The 22389-nt window shown below is 45.7% G+C and overlaps 1 protein-coding gene across 10 annotated transcripts in view; it reads right to left on the bottom strand.

Annotated features, from left to right (window-relative positions):
• The window catches only part of LOC123789905 (uncharacterized), an 89062-nt gene that overhangs the window by 16281 nt on the left and 50392 nt on the right, over positions 1–22389 (bottom strand). For 7 of the 10 annotated variants that reach the window (XR_015722953.1, XM_087858870.1, XM_087858867.1 and 4 more), the window contains 3 exons: positions 15764–15910; positions 8727–8959; positions 4233–4295 (listed from right to left, as the gene is read on the bottom strand). Coding sequence is in view for 7 of the 10 variants with exons in the window: in XM_087858870.1 (XP_087714996.1) it covers positions 4233–4295; positions 8727–8781 (118 nt within the window). In the remaining 3 variants the exon portion in view is untranslated. The remainder of the gene's footprint in view (positions 1–4232; positions 4296–8726; positions 8960–15763; positions 15911–22389) is intronic. The other 3 variants (XM_087858864.1, XM_087858871.1, XM_087858872.1) reach the window with 3 other exon arrangements.

Here is a 22389-nt window from a genome sequence, read left to right as displayed (position 1 = left end):
CCGTGCTAGCAGTAGTCATCCACTAATGGGATGGTCCTTTACAGTGGGAAGCCTGGGTTCCTCCTGACGTCCTCTACCCCATCTCTGTAAGAGAGGTGCAGGAAAAAGAGTGGACCCTGGGTTAGTAACCAAATGTTACTTGGAGTTCTTATTTGTCCTTGTTGCTTGGGTGTGTCATTGCCAGTACTGGAGGCTTTCTGGGGCTCAGGGGGATCATGCAATCAAAGAGCACTAAACTATCTCTTGATTCCCGTTTGGGGCCAGCCGCTGAGAAGTGACCCAACACTGAGAGAGATTTACCAGGTTTTTCAATGTTGTGCCTCCCAGTCTCAAAATCTGTGAGCTGGACAGACAGTTTGGACCTTCTGTGTGCTTTTCACACTAAGGGCTATGCCTAAGTCTGCCCTCCATGTGACCACTGAGGCCACCTCATAATGGTAGACAGTACTTGGGATCTCTGTAGACTCATGCAGTTCAGATATATACACAGGCCTTGGAAAGATCCTGCATGGTTTCTGTTGAACCCATGGCTCAGAGCTATGCTTGTCAGTGTGGGAAGTGCAGTTCAGTATCTCAGAGTAGCAGCATGGGCCCAGCCATCTGGGTGCACATTTTGGCATTTCCACTTAAGAGCTTGTGTGCTTGGGTGCATTCAGCTCTGTGCCTCAGTTTCTCCATCTGAAGAGTGCCCTTAGCAAGCAAAGTACTGCATTGGTGGTGAGGGTTGAATGGTTAGTGTAAGTAAAGCATGCCGTGGAAATGCTCAGGAAGGTTCCTTGGAGGTGAAATGTCTCGTCTGAGGTGCCATAACTTCACAAAACTCAGAGCTGCAGTCAAACTCTGCTGTCCAAGCTCCCAGGCCAGTGCTTTCCTCACGACACACACCTGCTTTGTCTAAAAAGGACTCCTTTATGTTAAGCCAGACCCGGTGTTTAAGGAGTCACATAAAGGTCTCAGAAATGCTTTTGCTGACTGCCTGAGGACACACTAAGTGGCCATTTCCCAAAATAATGTGCATGATGCTTCCAGAATGAATTAGTTGCCTGACCTGACAGCTATCTGGTCCAACACGACGAACACCAGTTGACTGGTGGGAGAGAGAGCTTATGTACCTAACATACTCATGTTCTACAACGTGTGAAACTCTATCATCTTGTGAAATTTCCTCCTCCTACATGTGAGCACCTCAAGCTAAGACCTGTTGCCCAGTCATGCGAAAGACCAGAGCTTCGCCTTTGCACAGCACGCTGGATGCAGACTCAGGGGACCTAACCTGTGCATTACCTCACAACCACATGAATAGAGGCTCGTGCTTTTCTAAAGCTGGAGCTCTATGTGCACAAGGATGCAATTGTCTACATACAGAAATTCATATGTCTCTTCATCTCAAAACGTTACCTTTTCTTTTTTCTATGTTACTAACTCCCTATGTACATGTGTATCTATCCATCTCTGTCAATGGGTTTCTTGGTCTGTCATTGTGTGTGAAAGGCTGGATACTCAATGGATATATGTAAAAACACATACATTCTCTATTTTCACTAGTCTATACCTCTGGGAGGGTAACACGTTGAGCGAAAGCATATGGCTGATATTTCTGTAAACCTCTAACTTAGGATAACAGCCAATGTAAAAGGTGGAACGTCAAAGAAAACGTGTGTTTTGCTACATAAGCTGACATCTAGACACAGGCTTCTCAGCTGTTTTTGGAGACCTGGTTATATGAATGGAAGCAGCGTGTGCCCAAATATCTTGAAGTCAAGACACATTTCAGGAGAAGGGAGATTGAAGGCACATGAAGACAAAAGTAGAGGGCTCCACATGCAAGGATCATGGCAATCACTGTCCACCCTACGAACAAGAAAAAGCCTGAAGACACTGAGAAATCAACCACTCTCGGATCCATGGAGAGGGGAGGACACAGGACAAACCATGGCCCTGAGGAGACAGGAAAGGGAACACAGGGAATCCAGGTTTCCTGGAGCACAGACTCTCTAGCAGAATATACTGTTTCTCCAGCTCACCTGGAACATTCAGCAAGAGACCAGATGCTGGGCCATAAAACACACCCCAACACATCTCAAAGAGTAGAAGCAATACAACAGCTGCTCTCAGACCTCTATGAAATTAAACTAGAGCTCAACCACAGCAAGAAATCTTGGGAAATCCCCAAATAGCTGGAAATTTTTAAAAAATGGTCAAAGAGGAAGTTTCAAGAGAAGCTTGAAAAGATTTTGAACTAAACGAAATGAAAATATACGTTGAAAAAATGTATGCAAAGGCAGTGCTTGGGAGAATTTATACTACTGAATGTCATCATGTTGGAAAGTAAGAAAGATTCAAAGCGAATAGGCTTCCTCCTTAGAAAACAAGGCAAAAAAGAGTCATGTCATATAAAGCAAGTAAGAGAAAAAAAATCATATAATTGCAGATACCAATGAAATGGAACACAAAAAACTCTCAGACAAAATCAACCAAACCAAGACAAAAGCTGGTTCTTTGTAAATATCAGTAAAATGGATAAAGCTCTAGCCTGACTAGCCATGAAGAAAGAGGGAAGACACACATTAACATCAGATGAAAGAGGAGACGTCACGTTGAAAGGATTCTAAAGGAATACATGGAAAAATTCTAGGATTCCTGAAAGGAAAGAGGCCAATTCCTTCAAAGTCACAAAACCCAAAACCCACTGAAAGGAAATAGATGATCTGAACAGGCATGTATCAAAGACATTTAACTGATAGTTAATACATTTCCCAGAAAGGAAGAGCCGGCCCCAGATGGTTTGACTGGTGAATCCAATATCAAATCTTACAAAGCAAAACACAGTCTTGCTGTGTCATCCAGCCATCTCACTCCTAGGTATTTACCCGGTTGAGTTGAAAAATGTGTTCACATGAAAACTGGCCCAGGAGTGCTTCTATCGGCTTGATTTATGAACACCAAATCTAGAGGCGACTAAGCTGTCCTACACTAGGTGAACGGAGAAACAACCGGCAATACACCCTTACAATGCAATACAATTTGGTAATAAACAGAGCTGAGCTACTGGAGCACATAGCTGGCTCACTCAGTTAAGCATCCAACTCTTGATTTGGGCTCAGGTCATGATCTCAGGGGCATGATATCCAGCCCCATGTCAGACGGGTTCCCTGCTGAGCGTGGAGGCTGCTGAAGATTCTCTCTCCCTCTTCCTCCGCCCCTCCCCACACACTTTCACTCTCTCTCTCAAACAATAATAAAAAGGAGATTAAAAAAAAATAATTGAGCTATCAAGTCACAAAAAGATATCGACAAATGTGAACTGTATAGATAAAAGTGAAAGAAGTCAGTCTGGAAAAGCAACATGCTTTACGGTTCCAACTAGATGACATTCTGGAGAAAGGAAAGCTATAGAGATGACAAAAGGTCAGCGGTTGTTAAGATTTCTAGAGAAAGGGCAAAGGCATGAATAGGTTAAACACAGGATTTTCAAGGCAGTGAAGTAACTCTGTATATGGTGGATACACGATTTTATGCATTTGTCAAAACCCATACTCCTGCACAACACAGAGCAGACCTTCCTAGCGATGCTGGCCTTCAATGAGTATTAATATCGCTACACTGGTTTGTGATTCGTGACATATGTTCCACACTGATGAAGCTTTTAAGGATTGTGGAAATTGTGCGCCAAGGGAGAAGGGTGATAGGGAAACTTTCTATATTATCTGCTCAGTTATTATCTTAATCTAAACCTATTCGAAGTAATAATGTCTATTCATTAAAAATAATAAAAGATCTATTTTTCCTAATATTTAATAACAGACTAATGTCCATTCGTTAGCTTCACTATACCTACCATAAAATGTGAACAGACTTGAGTTGCAAATGCCATTTGACTACTGTGGTTATAAACTGATGAGTAACCAGCTAAATTAAAATTTTCACACGTGAAACAAAAATAATATGGCTTGGCATTTTTGTCTTAAGTATGGGACACTGAAAACTAGTGTAATGATTCTTCTTCTTCTTTTTTCTTTTAGAGACAAAGAGAGAGTGTGAGCAGAGGAGGGGCATAGGGAAAGGGAGAGAGAATCTGAAGCAGGCTCCATAACCAGCATGGAGCCTAACACGGGGCTCAATCTCATGACCATGACATCATGACCTGGGCCAAAATCAAGAGTTGGACACCACCCAGGTGCCCCTAGAATAATTATTCTTGAATCAACTTAATGAATGAATTTCCACGGTACCTTCGACAGGGTCAGAAGCGGGGTGAACCTTCGGCTTTATTCTCCTGGCCAGCTTCCGGAGACCTAGAGAAAATATGGATGTTTTCTTCACTTTTGTTTTTTGTTTTCTCAGAGACCGTGGGAAATGCATGACAACAGAAAGAGCTGTTGACATCTTGCTATCAGAAGAACATAGGAAAAGGAGTGATAAGTTCATCAGAGTTCAAACTTTTGATCCCATGGTTCATCATTTGCCTAGCAAAGCCACCTGAGTCAGAGAGGGCTTTAGGAAGGTCTTAGGGTTCATATAGCCTTCAAATACCCCACAGAGAATATAAACTGATGCAGTCACTATGAAAACACAATATGGGACTTCATCAAAAAAATTCACAAAAGAACTACCATTACACCCAGCAATCCCACTCTGGGATAAGAAATCCATTTGAATTCAAGTCTAGATTTCAGAGAAATATCTGCCCATGTTCGGTAGCACTATTTACCAAAGCCAAGCTATAGAGACAACTTAATGTTGAGTGGGGGAGCCAGGACAGGAATGGAGTTGGTTCCTTGGGGAGAGAGGTCCCAGAACACCTGACACCTGCCCAGACACCTGAGATCAAGCCCTGCAGCCCTGAACCAGGGCTCCCTCATCTCTTTCTCATATCCTCCAGCCCCGAGTTGTCTGTGGGAGACAGTGGATGCCCTGGGGGAGGTGCCTGAGCCAACAGCAAAGTCCAAATCCTAGCTCACCTTCGCACATCTAGGTTTCAACCCCTGACCCAGAACACAGTGCAGATGCCCCTTGACAAGCCCCTCTGAAAGGCCAGGGGAAGCCCAACTGTGGCCATCCTCCCACAGCATTCACCCTACTAGCTGTCTGATGTGGAGCCTTCCCCGGGACCAGTTGAGCACCCTCAGGGATCAGTGGTCTGCAGGGCTCCCAAGCTGATTCAGAACCCAGAACTTTCCAAACTAATTGTCACATGACAGCTCTACCAAGAATTAGCTTCCCTTCAACTGACCAACCCTGGCTGAGCAGTTCCTGTGAATTAACTGGAAAAATGGCCACCTGGGCTAGTGCTTTGCTGGTTTAATAAATGAAGCCTATGACCTCTAGTATCTCACTGGTATTGATCTAAGTAAGTCTCCAAACTGCCTGGGCTAAGGCCTGGCTAAGAGTGAACCGGGACTGCACTGGCTCTGAATGGGCACCTTCCCTTTTCCTTCCTTCCTCCCCCAGATCCAGTCTTTATAGACTCCTCATCCTTCTCTAAACCCTGCAGTGGCAGCAGGGGACCAAGCCCCACCTCCTTTGAGAAGGACCCCTCAGGGGCGCCTGTGTGGCTCAGTGGGTCACGTGTCTGACCTGGCTCAGATCATGATCTCAGGGTCCTGGGATCGAGCCAGGCCTCTGTTTCTGCACTCAGCTTGGTGCCTGCTTGTCCCTCTTCTCCCTCCCCCCACCACATCCCCCTTACTCACCGCTTCTGCTCTCTCATTCTCTCTCAAATAAAATCTTTTTTTAAAAAATCAGGGAATATACAAAGGACACATAGAGAGAGACCCTTCCATACCCACACCCTGGAGAAGCTCCCCCATCACGACTCTCCGTAAGGATCACCCAGACCTGTTTTGCATTTAAATCTATCATCTGCTGTATACTATTTTGCACATGATAATAAGCAACCTTTTATTGAGAGACTTAGATTCAGATCTAAGCACGACTTTCTGTGGCATTTCATCTCACATCCTTTGTGAGGAAGCTCATCAATTGTTGACGATTTGTCAATAATGAAGTTCTATCATTGAAAACCAAGCACCATTATTCATTTGATGCTGTTTGACTTCTAGTCTTGCTTTGCAAGGCTATGTGTATATAGTCATGAAGCATGGCCTCTCTCCATGCTTGCACTTACTAGCCAACAATGGGAGAGCTCCGGAAGGAGCAAAGGCCCCCACTGGAGCATGGACACTCCCTGGCCCAGCTGGACAAGCACGTCCAAACAAGGATGATGGACAGCAGGCTGTTATGAGTGTTTGAGTTCTTGTTGGTCACTGTCCCTAAAGTGTGTAGTTCATGGCATTCAAGCATTTTTTTAGGGCTCATGGGGAGAATGTTATCAAATCTACAACACTATGTCCCCGATTTTTTTCTCTCTGTTTTTAAAATAGGCTCCATGCCCAACATGGGGACTGAACTCACGACCCTGAGATCAAGAGTCAAATGCTCCACTGGCGGAGCCAGCCAGGCACCGCCCAGCATGCTCCCTATTCTTATTCTATTTGTGCCATGCCCTGAAGAGTGACCATGCCATGACACTGATTGGCCAGGCACTGACCAGCTCTGGACAGAAGGTTAATCATGAACTGGTTCTTTGAGTCTTATTTTTCCTTGTCCCAGCAGTGTCCCTAAGGTCACAGGATGTCGGCATGACTAGGGCTTACTCATACTGACAATGCCATCAAACACCATGAAAGGGTCTCCTCCATTCTGACCAGATTGAGGTCAGGTGCTGAGGAGTAGCCCAGTGTTCAAACAGAGTTTGACTGGCTTGTCCTAAATGGTGCCTCCAAACCCTCAGAATCTTTGAACTGAACACAATCATGGCTTCAAACGGACCAGGCTTTCTACGTCCTTTTCAGATGAATGACTATGGCAAGATCTGGACATCTATGGCTCAAGAGCTTCCCTGGGCTATGTGACCACCGAGGTGACCTCATAATGACAAACAGTGTTTGGGATTCCCCTTGGCTCAGGGAATTCCTGACATCCATGCAGATGCTAAAGCTTCTTTGCACAGTAACTACTGATCCCATGACTGAGTCATAAGTGCAGTTCGGTTCAGTAGTTAGAGCACGAGCACTGGACTGCAGGCCTGGGTTCACCTCCTGGCTCCTTTACTTAGAGGAGTTCATGAACCTGGTCACACTCATCTCTGTGCCTCCGTTCCTCCACCTGAGGAACAGGGAGAGGAAACAAATCATCGCATAAGTGTGTGATGAGCATTGAATGAATGAACACCTGTCACGTGGTCAGAAAGGTGAATTAGAGGGTCTAGATCTTGTCTGAGATCTCACAATTTCACAAGTTCCAGAGCTGGATTCAAATCTGGGAGTCTGAGTTCCCAGACCATTGCTCTGTGACACACAGCTGCTTTGCCTAAATACAAGCATTTTACCCCAACACGATTTCCTCTGGACAGAATCAGAGGCAAACAACAACAATAACAACAAAAAGCAAACGAGCAAACCTATTGCGTCTCCCTGAATCCACTCTCTGGGGCCCTTGTCCACAAATATCCATGACTGTTCTCTAGAATGTTCCAGTTGCCTGTCTTAAGGTCAGCAGATCAAATGAGATGAATCCCAGTGTAAAGGAAGGGAGGGTCACTGTTACAAAGTCTTGTGTTTTCAAACATGTGAAACAATGTCATCTTGCATTATTTATTCCTCGCACAAATACAAGTGCCTCCAAACAAACTAGGAGTTCCTGAGACCCTTGTCAACTCATAGAAGAAAAAAATAACATAGCTTAGCTTTTGGGAAGAGATCTGGATGAAAGTTCAGGAGAACTAAGAAACACATTACATCAAAACCACTTTAATGTAGACACGTTCTGTTTTCAAGCTACAATCCTATGTGCAAACGTATGCAATCATCTATATATACATATATACTTATATATATAATGTGTGTGTTTCTCCTCTTGTGTCTACATCACCTATTTTTCTTTGTGCATCACTAATAATCTGTGTACTTGCTTATCGATCACTCATTAACTCGATCCATTAACCAGTTACCCATCTTTCACCATATATTAAAGGCCGGCTATTCATTGCGGCACCGAGAAAAAAAGGTCATGCTATTGTCACCATACTTACGTCTGGGGCACTGAATGCGACGGGTGGTAGCATACCATTGAAATCTCTAGAAAATGTCATTTTTGATAACACCCAAAGTTCTTAGAAATGGAAGGGTGTGTTTGGGGGTCATAAATTGAAACGTAGACCCTCATATTCTGAGGATCTCTTTGGGGCAACTATTGATAGGAACGAACCCACATGTCCCCAAAATCCTGAAATCCATACCCCTTTGGGGATGAACGGTACAGGGCAGACATTATAACACACTGAGAAAATAATGATAAATGTCCTCCATATCAACCTTTCTGGGTTCACTCTAAATTTCAGAAATGCATAAGGTGAATATAGAATTTAGGATGCTTAAAAAAACTTAAACGAACATAGACACTGCCGTATTTCCCCCCCTTGAGAACCTAGGGGTGACAAGTGAGGGGTGCAGGATATCATGGAAGTAGTCCATTGTTCTCCATGGAGGACAAAAACCAAGGCTCAGTAGAACCACCAACAGTAGAAATCAAGGGATAAAACAAAACTATAAAACATGTGTAGATGAAATTGGGAGAGAGGAAATTTTCAACGATGAGAAAAATAGTTTGAGAAAGAGTGAACTGAGTCCTAGCAAACAGCATTCAGAAGATCATTAGGAACATACCATCACAGCAGGAACCACAGCAGAAACCACAGCAGGAACCACAGCAATTTCCCATTCTGAGTTGGAGCAGCAGAGCAAACACCAATCCCTATGAATGGGTCAGCTCAAAGAGTCCCAGCTGGAAAGGACAGCAGAGGTGTGGCTCAAGTCACCATGGCGATGGTGTCATCATAGACCTTTCAGAGTCAATGCAGCTGCACAGCGGCCAACTTCTGGTGTCGACAGGGGCCTGACTTCACAGACAAGGGGGGCATGGGAGAGTAAATGCTTTGTTTCGAAAGTTGAACCCCACTCTCACACTTTCTCACTCTTTTTTTTTTTTTTGAAAATAAAAGACATGAGGGGGGATGACCTGCCACCCCCCCCCAAACAGAGTCACTAGCCAAACTTCAGGGTGAAGAGGGAAAAGAAAAACAGATTGAGAATAAATAGAGGTCCCACTCTTGATTTAAAACACCATCCCCACCCATTCTATCCTCCAGTCACCAGACATGTCTAGAATATAGTTTAAAATGGGTCCCAGGTGAAATGAAGAGCAGTGTTCACAGAAATTCCGTTCTTCAAATCATATTTCTCTAAGTATATACTAATGAAATTATGTCATTCTCTCACCGTCTATGCATACTACCTGATTTTTCTCTGTGTATAGCTGAGAGGATGTACTTAGTTACCTCTCAACCTTTGTGAATTTCTTGGTCAGTAGGTGTATGTAAAGCAGACACTTTCCTGAATAATGAGGGGGGAAATATCACTGTATTTTCACCACTGCATTTCTGTAATAGTGAACGGGTTGAGGGCAATACATACAACTAGTACTTTTCTAAATGAAGTACTTTAAATAGTCCCCAAAATGCAGGGTTCAGTGTGTGTTCTGGCTCATGGATGGGCACTCAATAGACAGACACAGGATTTTGATCTGTTCTTGAAAAGTAGCAATGGAAACGGAAGGAACCAGCTCCAAATATACATAAAGAAGGAAACCTTTTAGAACAAAACCAAGTGCCATGGACTTAACCAAGGAACTACAATACATGCTAAAAAACAAACAAACTTACAAACAAAAAAAAAAACTGTATGTAGTCGGGGAACCTGGTGAATCCTTGGACTTTGAATTTTGGCTCGGGTCATGATCTCAGATTCGTGAGATCAAGCCCCAGAAAATAATGGCATAAAACAACCCCTTTACTTTGGTAAAGTACTATTTTGGTAAACCTGGTCACAAGGTTAGGAATTCATCCAGGACACAATGCTGACATTAGAAAATGAAAAGTTTCACATATCCACACCCAGGATGATCCCCACTAGGTAGAACTTGGGGTCCATGAAAAGAGCAGCCCTAGGCCCAGTGCCAATAAATAAATGAGGGCTTTCTATTTCTCAAATCCACAATCCAGAATCCAAGTTTTGCAGGCAGTTGGAACTTCCTGAGTTAGTGAACAAATTCTTTGCAAATGCCCACATCTATTCTTTGCGTGTTCCCCAGATCTACTTCCCAGTAGGGTGGCCAGAGGGCAACCAAGGGGAGTCCATGATGCCAGTTGTGTAGCTGAACCTCTCAGCACCTCTTTCGGATTCTATCTGAACCGAATGCCCACTTTGGACACTCCTCAGGGTAGCAGAAATCATGAGGTTGTCATTGGGTGTATCTACATCTGAGGTCATACCCATTGGAGAGAAAAAACAAATTCAGCCACTGGTCAGAATGCAGAGCCTGGACATAGAAGAGGCCCACATATTCCTTTTGCATTTCAGTGGCTTCTCTCTGCTCTTTCCACAGTCAATAAACCTTCCCACAGAAATCTGTCCTGAACATCGAACTCAGGACTCAATTAATGATGCCTATAAGAGAGACCTTGTCTCACAATCATTAAGCAGTGAATCAGTAAAAATGTTGTAAGGAGGGAAATAAGCAAGACCAGACATAGGGGGCAGTATGATTTTTGAAGCCTTTGCTTTTTTTTTTTTTTTTTTTTTTTTTTTGCACTCTGGGGTAGCCACATCCTATTCCATATCAAAAGGTTAAGACACACATTAGTAGTATTATTTTTCCCCCACAAAGCCAAGAAAAAGGATGAGACTGTGCTACATGTCTTGCGAGGGAAATCAAGAGTCGAGGCAGGTGCTTTCCATAGGGAATAGATTCCACCTGAGGTTTGGCATGGCAGGGAGACCTTCCACAAGGGCACCAGTCAAGAGCCCAAAGGAGGTGGGGAAGCAACGGGAAAGGAAGAGTGTATGAGGCGATCGCTCCTCCAAAGAATAGATGTCTCACAAGAAACTGAGCTGTCCTGATAATGGACTCTGTCAGGTGGCTCACTTGTGTCCAGAGCAGGACTCAACCGTCAGTCTTTATCAGAGACCTACCAGGTCACTCTACTCTGCACTTGGGACTGAGGGGCACAGGCCCATAAAATGCTCAAAGTCAGATAATTCCCACCTTTCATGGGGAACCAACTGTGATATCACAATCTCTGAGTCCTTAGTGAGGAAGGGGGCAGTGGGGTCGTTTCAGCATCCATGGCTTCACCTAGGGAATAGCTCTCAGCTAGGCTCCACATCTTTGATCTTGGAAACCAACTTCCCCTACTGCCAGTCGAACCTGACTCCATTCTTCCAAAAGACCACAGAGCACAGAGGACCTCCATGGGGGGGCTTTATGCAGTCAATTGGTGCAGTGGAGGGAGGAGATGTGTTCATGTTTCAAGTACACCCGTGTGCTCTATTTCCTGACACCAACCACAACCAACTAGCCAAGTTCTCCAACAATTCAATTCATACTCCACGGATTTCAGGGCTCAGTCCCACAAGTCTGTCCCCACTGCAGAGGCCAGTCACAAATGGGGTGTTCAAGCTACCCACACTTCTGCCCAACCACAAGGTCAGGTACTCCCTCAGACCCCCTCCTTAGGGTTGATAATTTCACTAGAATGACTCACATCCACAAGTGGATGGATAAAGAAGATGGGCTCCATGTATACAAAGGAATATGACTCAGCCATTCGAAAGGATGAATTCTTACCACTTACATCGACCTGGACGGAACTGGAGTGTATTATACTGAGTGAAATACAGCAGTCAGAGAAAGACAAGTATATGGTTTCACTCATAGGTAGACTCTAAGAAACAGTGCAGAGGATCATAGGGGAAGGGAGGGAAAACTGAACTGGAGGTCATCAGAGAGGGAGAAAAACCATGAGAGACATTTATGTATATGAAACAAACTGAGGGTTGCTGGAGGTGAGGTGGGTGGGGGGATGAGGTAATTGGGTGATGGGCATAAGGGGGGCGCGTGATGTGATGAGCACTGGGGTATACGCAAATGATATATTATTGAACACTACGTCTGAAACTAATGATGTAGTATATGCTGCCTAATTGAATTTAAATTTTAAAAAAGGAAAAAAAATTATAAATACACTGTAATAAAAGTTATATGAATGAAGGGGAAAAAAAGATCGACTCAGAAGTCAGGAAAGCACTTTACTTACATCGACCAGTTTATTATAAAGAATACAACTCAGGAAATGCCCAATGGAAGAGATGCGTGTAGCAAGGAAGGTCTAAAGGGGGTGGGGAGTGGTGGAGAGCTTCCACACCTTCTCTGGGGGAAAATCACTTTTCCAGAATATTAATGTGTTCACCAACCTCTTGTTCAAGACTTTTTATAACCCAATCTTCAGCCCCCTCCCCTCACAGATGGCAGTGGCTGGGGCTGAAATTTCCAATCCTTGACTCCCAGTTTGGTCCTTCTGGTGACCAGCCCCACTGTGATGCCATTTCTGGGCCCCACCCTATGTCAGCTGTTTAGCCTAAACTCTGGAGAGGTCTGTTGGAGATTTTATGACTAATAAAAGGCTCTCTTATCCCTCAGGAAACTGCAAGGATTTTAGGAGTCCTGTGCCAGGAACCAGAAATTTATTTATTTATTTATTTGTTTGTTTGTTTGTTTGTTTGTTTATTTATTTTTAAATTTTCCACAAAGCACTTCTCCAGAAAGGCTAGGCAGACAGGACATTGGCTTGCCTCTTCAAACTACTTCATGGTGGCTTCCCAGAGGGAGATCACCTGGACAGTTGAATGGCAGGATCATCTGTGATTTAAATGCTATTGTTTCCTGAAATCCTTTCATCCTTAAAGTGGAAATACCTAATGGGTCCTAACTAAATGTCCTTTCTAGTGCTAACGAATAAACACACAAAATCAAGGGCACATGGTCCAAACCGAGAGAGATCTGAAATGCCGATTGGAAACCAAGTCTAGAATCCTCACTGGGCTTTGAGCTGAGACGGGAGAAGGATCCAAACTTAGGCGGATCCCCAGCTCTGCCTGCAGGTCCTGCCTGGCCCAGACACTAACCCAGAGCAGGGTTGAGTTTAAGGTGTCCTGACAGGGCAGAATTCTCCACCTTCTAGATCAGGGCTCTCTGATAAAAACCTAATGCAAGACACAGACATGGTTTCATGTTTTCTAATAAGCACACTGGAAACAAGAGCAACGAAAATGGTGAAGTAAATGTAAATGATGTTTTGGGTTTGGTTTTGTTTTTTAAGGAGGCTCCTGCCCAGTGTGGAGCCCAAGGCAGAGATTGCACACACAACCATCAAGACCTGAGCTGAGATCAAGAGATGGCCTTTTAACCAACTGAGCCACCCAGGCACACTAAACAATGTATTTTTAATTCACTATCCCCCAAATGTTCACATTTCCACATGTGACACAAGAAAGGTGGCCACATTTCAAGGGCTCAAGAGCCACTCCGAGCTGGTGCTACCATATTGGACAGGGCAGACAGAGATCGTTTACATCATGGAATCCTATCGGCCAGTGCTGTTCAGGCTGTCTCAGGCTATACTGCACTTTGATTTATGAACATCCTGAAATAATCCACTTCTTCAGACTGAGTACTGAGACTCACATCTGTGCCTGGGATTCTCAAACCCAGAGTCAATGTGGGACAGAATTACCTACATGTTGCCAGGCATGGGTGGTAGTGGCTCAGTAACGGTTTAATCAACCTCGTCTAAACTCTCCATCTTGCTCTCTCCTTAGCCACCCTCTGGAGAATGTGAGAAACCCATGAATGGAATGAATGATTATCAATCATTTTAATGAATGAAAATAAATTAATGTAGGGCTCCTCTCTACTCGCCTTGAATCCTGGCCTCCAGGCGTTTACACGGTGATGAGGCTTCCATTGGCGTTCTCGCTCTCCCTGTATTCACATCCCGTCAATGTCTCTTCAGTCTGAGATTATTTTTACTCCATTAAGGGGTACATAATAGAATATTATACCCAGAGGGTGTATCTTCCAGGTTCTCTGGACACATTCTATTGGCTTCCAGTGGTCCCCAAGCAGGGAGTGCTTTGGCCCCCAGGGAACACTCGGCAATGTCTGGGTACATTGAAGGTTCCCAACTGTGGGGCGGGTGCTACTGGCATTTGGTGGGTAGAGGCCGGGGATGCTGCTCCACACGCTACCAGGCTCCCTGCAGCTCCCACAAGAGTTCCCTTGCCCCAAATGTCAACAGAGCCAAGGTTGAGAAGCCCTGTCTTTTTTTTTTTTTAAGATTTTATTTATTCGACAGAGATAGAGACAGCCAGCGAGAGAGGGAACACAAGCAGGGGGAGTGGGAGAGGAAGAAGCAGGCTCATAGCGGAAGAGCCTGATGTGGGGCTTGATCCCATAATGCCGGGATCACGCCCTGAGCCGAAGGCAGACGCTTAACCACTGTGCCACCCAGGCGCCCCGAGAAGCCCTGTCTTAAGCCATGTCTGCTAACCCCCTTTAAGAAAAATGGGGGTTCCTAGGGGAGCCCCGCATTGGGCTCTGCATTCAACATGGAATCTGCTTGAGATTCTCCCTCTCCCTCTGCTCCTCCAACTCATGCTGTCTCTCTCTCTCTCTAAAATATACAAATAAATCATCTTTAAAAAAAAGAATGAAAAATGGGGATTCCTCCTGATCTCTTTTAACCCAATATTAAACGGCCAATATCTATCTCTATGGAATTAGTCACAGACCCCACTGATGTAAAAAGGAATACACCTATTCTTATATTTCAATTTTTTCAAAGTAGCGAAAGTGTTTTGGGAAGTGTTCTCTCAAAGCTCACTCTCTGGACCCAGTCATTTCTCCCCAACTGTTTTTCTCCATGATTGCAAATATGTATTTTCAAGCATTGTTAGACAAACTGGAATGGGCCCCAGGCCACCTGAAATTGGACAACAGCCTTTCCTTTTTGAAAATTTTGCAAGAGAGCATAATAGAAACGAGACATCTAAAGTTGCAGTAAATCATATCGTGTCTTTTATCCAAACTAAAATTCATATTCACAGAACAATTATTACTGATCAGCCATTTCACACCATTTTTCACCCCTTGTTAATGCTAATAAAGTGTATGAGTTTTGAATCTGCGGGTGGCTGACCAAAGTGTGACCCCACAGCATGTATAGCCTGTTAGAAGGCTGTGTGCCTCACAGTCAAATCCAACCACCATTTCTAAATCTTGCAACTCACGGGTTTTGTATTTGCTTTCTTTTGTTCGCCACAAGTTTGGATACATTTGAAAATGTCCAAGAATAATGAGAATTGTAGACTTTACTTCTGAGATGGGAAATTACAAATAATTTTCATAACATCTTCATATTTCCCTTCTTGACATCGTACCACAACTTAGGTAAATGGCCTTTGGTTTATTCTTTAAATAATGTCCAATCAAGTTTCCTCCCTTCAATTATGTTATATTGTTTTACATTACTCCTAGATAAGCAGGAAAGTGTAGGGAGCATGAAAATCAAGAGATAATATAAGGGAAATCAGATTGATTTCAAGTTATAAAATTAAATTCTACATCAATCCAGTAATAACTATTTGTTGTCTACTTTTTGCTGGATACTCCTTGTAGTTGATATCCAAAATCAAGACCACAGACCCAGCTATTAAATTTGTCTCATTCAAAAAGAATTAAGACCACATCCATCCAAAAAGAAAAGAATAGTAACCGATTCTATTAGAAATGTTTATAAGTTGGGTACCTGGGTGCTTCAGTCGGATGGGCGTTGGATTCTTGGTTTCAGCTCAGGTCATGATCTCAGGGTCCTGGGATCCAGCCCTGTGTCAGTTCCACACTCAGGAAGGAGTATGTTCCTCTCTCTCTCTCCCTGCTTGTGAGTGCTCTCACTCTAAAATAAATAAATAAAATCTTTAAAAAAGGTATTTCTAAGAGGGAAGTTTAGAGTGATACAGGCCTAACTCGAGAAACAAGAAATGTCTTGGATAAGCAACCTAAATTTACACCTCAAGGAAACAGAAAAAAGAACAAAGGAAGGCCAAAGTTAGTAGAAGGAAGTAACATATCAGAACAGAAATAGATGAACTACAGACTAAAGAGACAATGGAAAGACTTTTAAAAAGACAATAGAAAGATCAACAAAAGACCCGGTTCTTCGAAAAGAACAAAGCTGACAAATTTTCAGCTGGACTCAGGGTGAAAAAAGGAATGAGAACTCCTAAGCGGCAATGGAAGAGATGTTCCCATGGATTCGTAGATATACAGAGGCTCACAAGAGACTACTACTAATAACTACTTCCCAACACACTGGACGACCTAGAAGAACAGGATAAATTCCCAGAAACATGCAACCTTCCAAGACTGAATCACGAACTGACAGAAATTCTGACTAGACCAGTTACCAGCGGAGAAATTAAATGAGTAATTGAAAGCCCCTCAATAATCAGAAGTCCAGGACCAAATGGCTTCACTGTAAATTCTACCAAATGTTCAAAGAAAAATGAATACCAATCCTTCTCAAACTTTTCCACAAAAAAAAAAAAAAAAAAAGAAGGAACGCTTCCCAAATCATTTTAGGAGGCCAGCATTGCCCTTAACAAAAGCTGCCAAGACACCACAAGAACAGAAAATTACAGACCAGTATATGTGATAAACATAGATATAAAAATCCTCAACAAAATATCAGCAAGCCAAATTCAACAATACAGGAAGAAGTACGATCAAGTAAGATTTATTTCACGGATACAGTGTGGTTCAAAATCCAAAAATCAGGGGCCCCTGGGTAGCTCAGTTGGTCAAATGTCTGCCTTTGGCTCACGTCATGATCTCAGAGTCCTGGGATCCAGCCCCACCTCAGGCTCCCTGCCCAGCAGGGAGTCTGCATCTCCCTCTTCCTCTAGGCCTCCCCCTGCTCCTGCTCTCTCTCTCTCAAATAAACAAAATCTTAAAAAACAAAACAGCCTATAGGCCCTCCCTCCGTACTCAACACCTCAACTGTCAGCAAGTCCTAAGCCAGGCTTCAACCCCACCCCCAACGCCAAAGAGACTCTCAGCTTCTCATTTCCAGCCAGTGAAGCAGAGTAGCATAGGCCACTCCCAAATATGCCATTTTCACACATTATTTTGGATTAAAGTTACTTAAGAAACGGCCAGTGCCAGAGGACACTCGGACCCTCCCTCGCTGCACCAGGAGGAAGAGAGCCAGCCTCCTCACCAGCCATGGGCAGGTTAGGGCCGAGGTGGCTATACAACCTTGTTACTTCACTAGATTACCACCCCAAGCCCAAACCCCTCATCTTGTCAACGCTTCACCAATTGACTCTTTCTATTCATGAAAAGCATTAAAAACAGTCTGCTTTGGTCACTTTTGAGCCTTGTGTTTTGGGGGCTCCTGTACATACAAAATTAAATGTTTTTTTCGTGTTCATCAGTCTTTAAAAAAATTTTTTTATTATGTTATGTTAGTCACCATACAGTACATCATTAGTTTTTGATGTTGTGTTCCATGATTCATTGCTTATGTATAACACCCAGTGCTCCATGCAACACGTGCCGTCCTTAATACCCATTACCAGGCCAGCAGATCCCCCCACCCCTCCCCTCCTAAACCCTCAGTTTGTTTCCCAGAGTCCATAGTCTCTAATGGTTCATCCCCCCTTCAGCTTACCCCCCCTTCATTCTTCCCTTCCTTCTCCTACCAATCACCCTGTTCATCAGTCTTAGGTCAACTTAATTCTTGGACCAGCTGTAGAACCCAGAAGGGAAGAGGGAGAAGTTCTCACCCCCACACAATGAATCAAGAAAACAACTAGCCCCCTCTTATTAGCGCCTCTGCATTTCAGGCACAGGAGCATGTCCATTTTACCCCCGAGGGCCAGAAAGGGACACAGTAAACAGAGGACAGAACTGAGCCTTCAGTGTGGGAGCCCCGTCCTGCCCAGGAGGCCCTCCTGCTTCACACAGCTCCTTCCTGCTCTAAAATGGTAGCATTCTGATTATTTCAATAAAAGAGAGACAAATGGAAAAGAAACTGGTCACTCTCCAGGAAGGGGATTTTGAGGGACTGGGAGAGACTACAAGGCATGTGGAACAAAGGGAGGCACGTCCCAGTGCCAGGGGGTCAACACCAGCACAGCAGAGAGGCAGAAACTCCAGGGCCAGGGTTCCTCTGGAGAGGATGAGTTGTTTTGTAAAGTGGACAAAAAAACCGGGGTTGTCTGGAAGAGCCTTGGGGTACATGCACCAGGAATAAGGTCAGGGCGGTGGGTCCAAGTCCCCTACAGCAGGGCCTGGAGCCAGAGCCATGGCTAGGTCTATGACGGGCATGAGAACCTGTGAGGAGCAGCCCTGACCAGCCCAATGCCAGAGCCCTCGGCCACTGGAGCCCAGAGCACCAAGGAGGGGTAGAGAGTGCATCAGGAAGGGAGGTGGCCCAGGATCCTCTGCATGTCACATCCCACGGGCTGTGGTGGATCACTGTTGGCCGTGCTGGCCAGCAGAAGAGGAAGGAGCCGACTACGCAGGGGCAGGTGCTAGAGACGCCGGGGCTCTGCCCACACAAGATGCTCTCTGCACTGTGGATGTTGCTGCCTGACTCCTGAGGGGCCCAGGGAGCTCCAAGACAGCCCAGAGTGAAGAGTTTTCTCAGGAGGTGAGCCCAGGAAACAGAGGAAGCTGACAGAAGGCCTGTTGAAGCAGTTGCTCTGCTGGGCCCCCAAGGATCTGCCCACTGGGTGGGGGGGGTGGCAGGGGCTGCGGCGGCATCCCCCCAACCCCCAGGAGTCATGGGCGGGGGGCTGCTGGTCGGCAACTCCCCTAGAAGCCCGGCCCCAGGGTAGAGAGCACCCTCGGGCACAGGGCACTGCCAGCGTCCCAGACGCTGCAGGATGGGCCTTGGCCCATCACTCACTGCGGGAGTGCCGGGCCCCGACCACGCACACGGCATCTGCCACCATCCAGAGGTCACGGTTACTATCTTCGGGGCTGCTTCTGGCCATCATTTTTCTATGCATATGAACGTGAAACAAAACTGATTTTACTCCAAGTGCAGACTTTTCATTCGTGTCTTCTCACTACATCTCCCAAGCGTCATTCTTTTCCTTCAGAAACGTGAGTTTTGATGGCTGTACCATTCCACCGCATGGACCTGCTCTTCCAGGTGCCACCAGCACTGAGCCAGAAGCAGGGTGTTTGCAGCTCTATTTCCCAGGGCTCCTCTGCCACTGAAACACAGAGACGACGAGGCCCACTTCCTACAGCCACGGCGCTGGCTCTGAGGCAATGCATGGGACAGCAAGGACAGCATCATCATGTGCACCTGCAGGAAATCCCGCTTATTATCCCTGCCTCTGCTCCAGCTCCCACATGAACCACTGGGAGAAAGCCCCTCAGCCTGTGGGTATGTTCGTACTTTCCTCTTATCCGCCCTAAACTCAGGGTGATATACCCCAGTCCCCACTCTGGCCTGGTGAACATACAGACGGGCACCTCAAATGTCCTTACAAAGCCCTAGCCTCAACGGACAATAGAAGAGAGCCCTTTCCTGTGCCTAAATGGCAAAAGCAAGCAGCTGAGTACCCGTTCTTGCATTTCTAGAGAATAACAGGAGATAGTTTTGAGGGAGAAGAGTGTTTTGACGGAAAAGACTAGTTACATAATTACACTTCGAGCGAGATCAGAAACATTAGTGTGTGGGAAGCCAGTCTTGCAAAGAGATGTTTCCATTTATTTCCTATGAACACTGATCTGAACCTTTGGAAGCTGTTTTCTCAACCCTCCTACAGCATCTGCAATTTGGGGTGCTAGCTGTAATAATATTCAGGTCACAGGTTACCCTGACAACATTTGCTACCATTACAACTTGACCATTACAACAAGATGTTCAAATGTGGTGTTTTTCTGCATTACAGGTAGACATAGCACTATTGTACTTTCTGTCTGTCTTGCCGTGGTTGGAATGCTTAAAGTATTTATATACTGCCCTCTCCTTACCTGGATTTTTGTGATTTTTAGTGACCCCCCACTGCCCTGGGACTATGGATCAAAATGTAAACTTTTGAACGTCCCTTAGGAGCTCTTATAACCTGGCTCCAACCTGCCTTTCCCAGTTCTTCTCCCTGTCATGTCCGTGTGAAACCTCTGCTGGGGAGCACCAGCTAGATGCTGGCACAGGGTGACGTCTTGGGCGACAAGAAGAAATTCTCTGGTGCGGGAGACACGGTGAAATACTAAACAGCCATGCGTTCCAGTGAACATTCGCTGAGTGCTTACCACGTGCTGGGCGTTGTCCTAAGGTCCTCAGGCACAACTCAGTCAACACTAGGAGGGAGTAGGAGTGTTATTCCCATTTGAGGGATAGGGAAACTGAGGCACAGAAAGGCTCAGTAACGTGCTTAAATTCATCAGGCTGGGCTACTGAGTCTGCAGGGTTGCCCACATTGCCTTTGGCCTGTCTGGAGCATGGTGCTTCAAACCCAGGGGAGAGCAGAGCAGGCAGCCTGGGATTCTTGAGTGCATTGTGCAGATCTTGGCTTGCTGGGGGTGCAGGGGAGAGTGAATCACGCCACCTCGATGTGAGGTTGGGGAAACTTCCTGAGAACAGCTGGCTGACTCAGATCCTGAGATCGGTGTTGTTTGGCCTTTCCTATCGCTGGGTCTTGCCCTCCACAGCCTGAAGAGGCTGAGCCCGTCGACCCTCCCACATGCCCCAGTCCTGCCACTGTGCCCCGAGTGGACTCAGTGCCCAGGGAGTGATGCGGCTACAAGTGCAGGGTGGCAAGAGGGGCCACCACTCACAGTGAGGAGTGGAAGGAGCCACAATGGCCCTGAGAGGGACTGGGGGCCCACTGACCCCAGCCTACGGGGCCTGCGTGCAGGTGACAGCACCTGCTCCATCCACCATGGAAACAGCACACGACAGGAAGGCACACAGGTTTCAAGTCCACATGAAAATCTCTGTGACCAAAATTAAAAGGGGAACTTTTGCAACATCTGTGACATTGAATATTGTTAATGAGTTAATGATCATGTTGGGTGGTGTTTACTGGGCTAAGTTGCCCGGACCCTGTGTCACAGCACTAACAGAGCAGAGTCAGGCCTCCAACCCAGATTCAGAGCCCAACTGCGGACTCAGGTCTCTCAGCCACTTGGTACTCTGATGCTGCCGACGAGTAAGGTACGTGAGAGCCCATAAGGAAGGGGTGACTCCCCAAGAGAAAAATGGCCAAAGGACGTGTTACGGGCTGAATGGCATCCCCCAAATTCACAGGTTACAGTCCTTGCCCTGAGCATCTCCAATGTGACTGTATTTGGGGAGAGGGTCTTTACAGAGGGGATTAAGGTGAAATGAGGTCACTAGGGTGGGCCCTGATCCAGGGGGGACTGGCACCCTTACAAGAGGAGATCAGGACACAGGCACACACAGCGGGATGACCAGGTGAGGGAAGACATGGGAGGGGGGCCAACGAGAGAGGCTGCTGGAGACACCAGCCCAGCCATGCCTGGATCTCACACCTCCAGCCTCTGGACTTGACAGAAAATAGATTCCTGCTGTTTAAGAAACAAACTAGTACAGAATATAAACTGGAAATCCCCCCCCCAAAAAAATAATAACTTACGGCCAGTAAACTTTGAAAATGTTCTCTTCATATGTTCTATTTAATGTATCAAACTGGCCCAGATAAAAACAAACAAAAAACAAACAAACAAAAAGCCCATTAATGTCGATGTTGGTGAAGGTGGAGTGAGATGGGCACTGCTGTCAGGAGAGCTGACTGACCCAAAGTTTCTGGAGGGAAGAAGTTTCAATCCTGAGCCTATCGAGTGTTGGCAACGACGTGCAGAACCATGGGGGTCCTTACACCTGCTGGTGGGAGTACAAATGGGTATTACTGCTCAGGAAAGTGGTCGGGCGTCATTGTGCAGAGTTGAAAAGGCTCCAACTCTGTGGCCTACCAAGGCTGTTCCCGGGTGTGTGCCCCGGGGAACCCTTCCACCTGCGCGCCAGGAGGCAAGCACCAGGATGCTGGAGGCGCTGCGAGCATCCCGTCAGGTGTGTGCAGAGCCAGACAGCCAAGGTGTGTATGTAGGAAAGATTCGTGACGTGGGAAGAGAGGAGCAAAGTCACAGAAAAACACAGGACAGGAGTTTGCATGAAATCTAAAAATATGTAGCACTAGTATTAGCTTTTTAGGCTTAGGTTTACCTCTATGAAAATCATGCAGAAAACTGAAGGAGAGATAAACACAAAATCCCTCAGGGGGCCTGGCGGGCTGTCCATGCTAGACGAGGTGGCAGGGACACGGGCAGGCCACCGCTGCTAAACATGCATGTGCTAGAACGAAGAGAATCCTTTCTAAGTAGGAACTATTT

This window comes from Ursus americanus, chromosome 34, assembly GCF_024610735.1.
Source record: "Ursus americanus isolate L20-20 chromosome 34, mUrsAme1.1.p, whole genome shotgun sequence".
Lineage (NCBI taxonomy): Eukaryota > Metazoa > Chordata > Mammalia > Carnivora > Ursidae > Ursus > Ursus americanus.
Note: the sequence above shows the minus strand (reverse complement) of the source record. Positions and strands in the feature narration are given on the sequence as shown.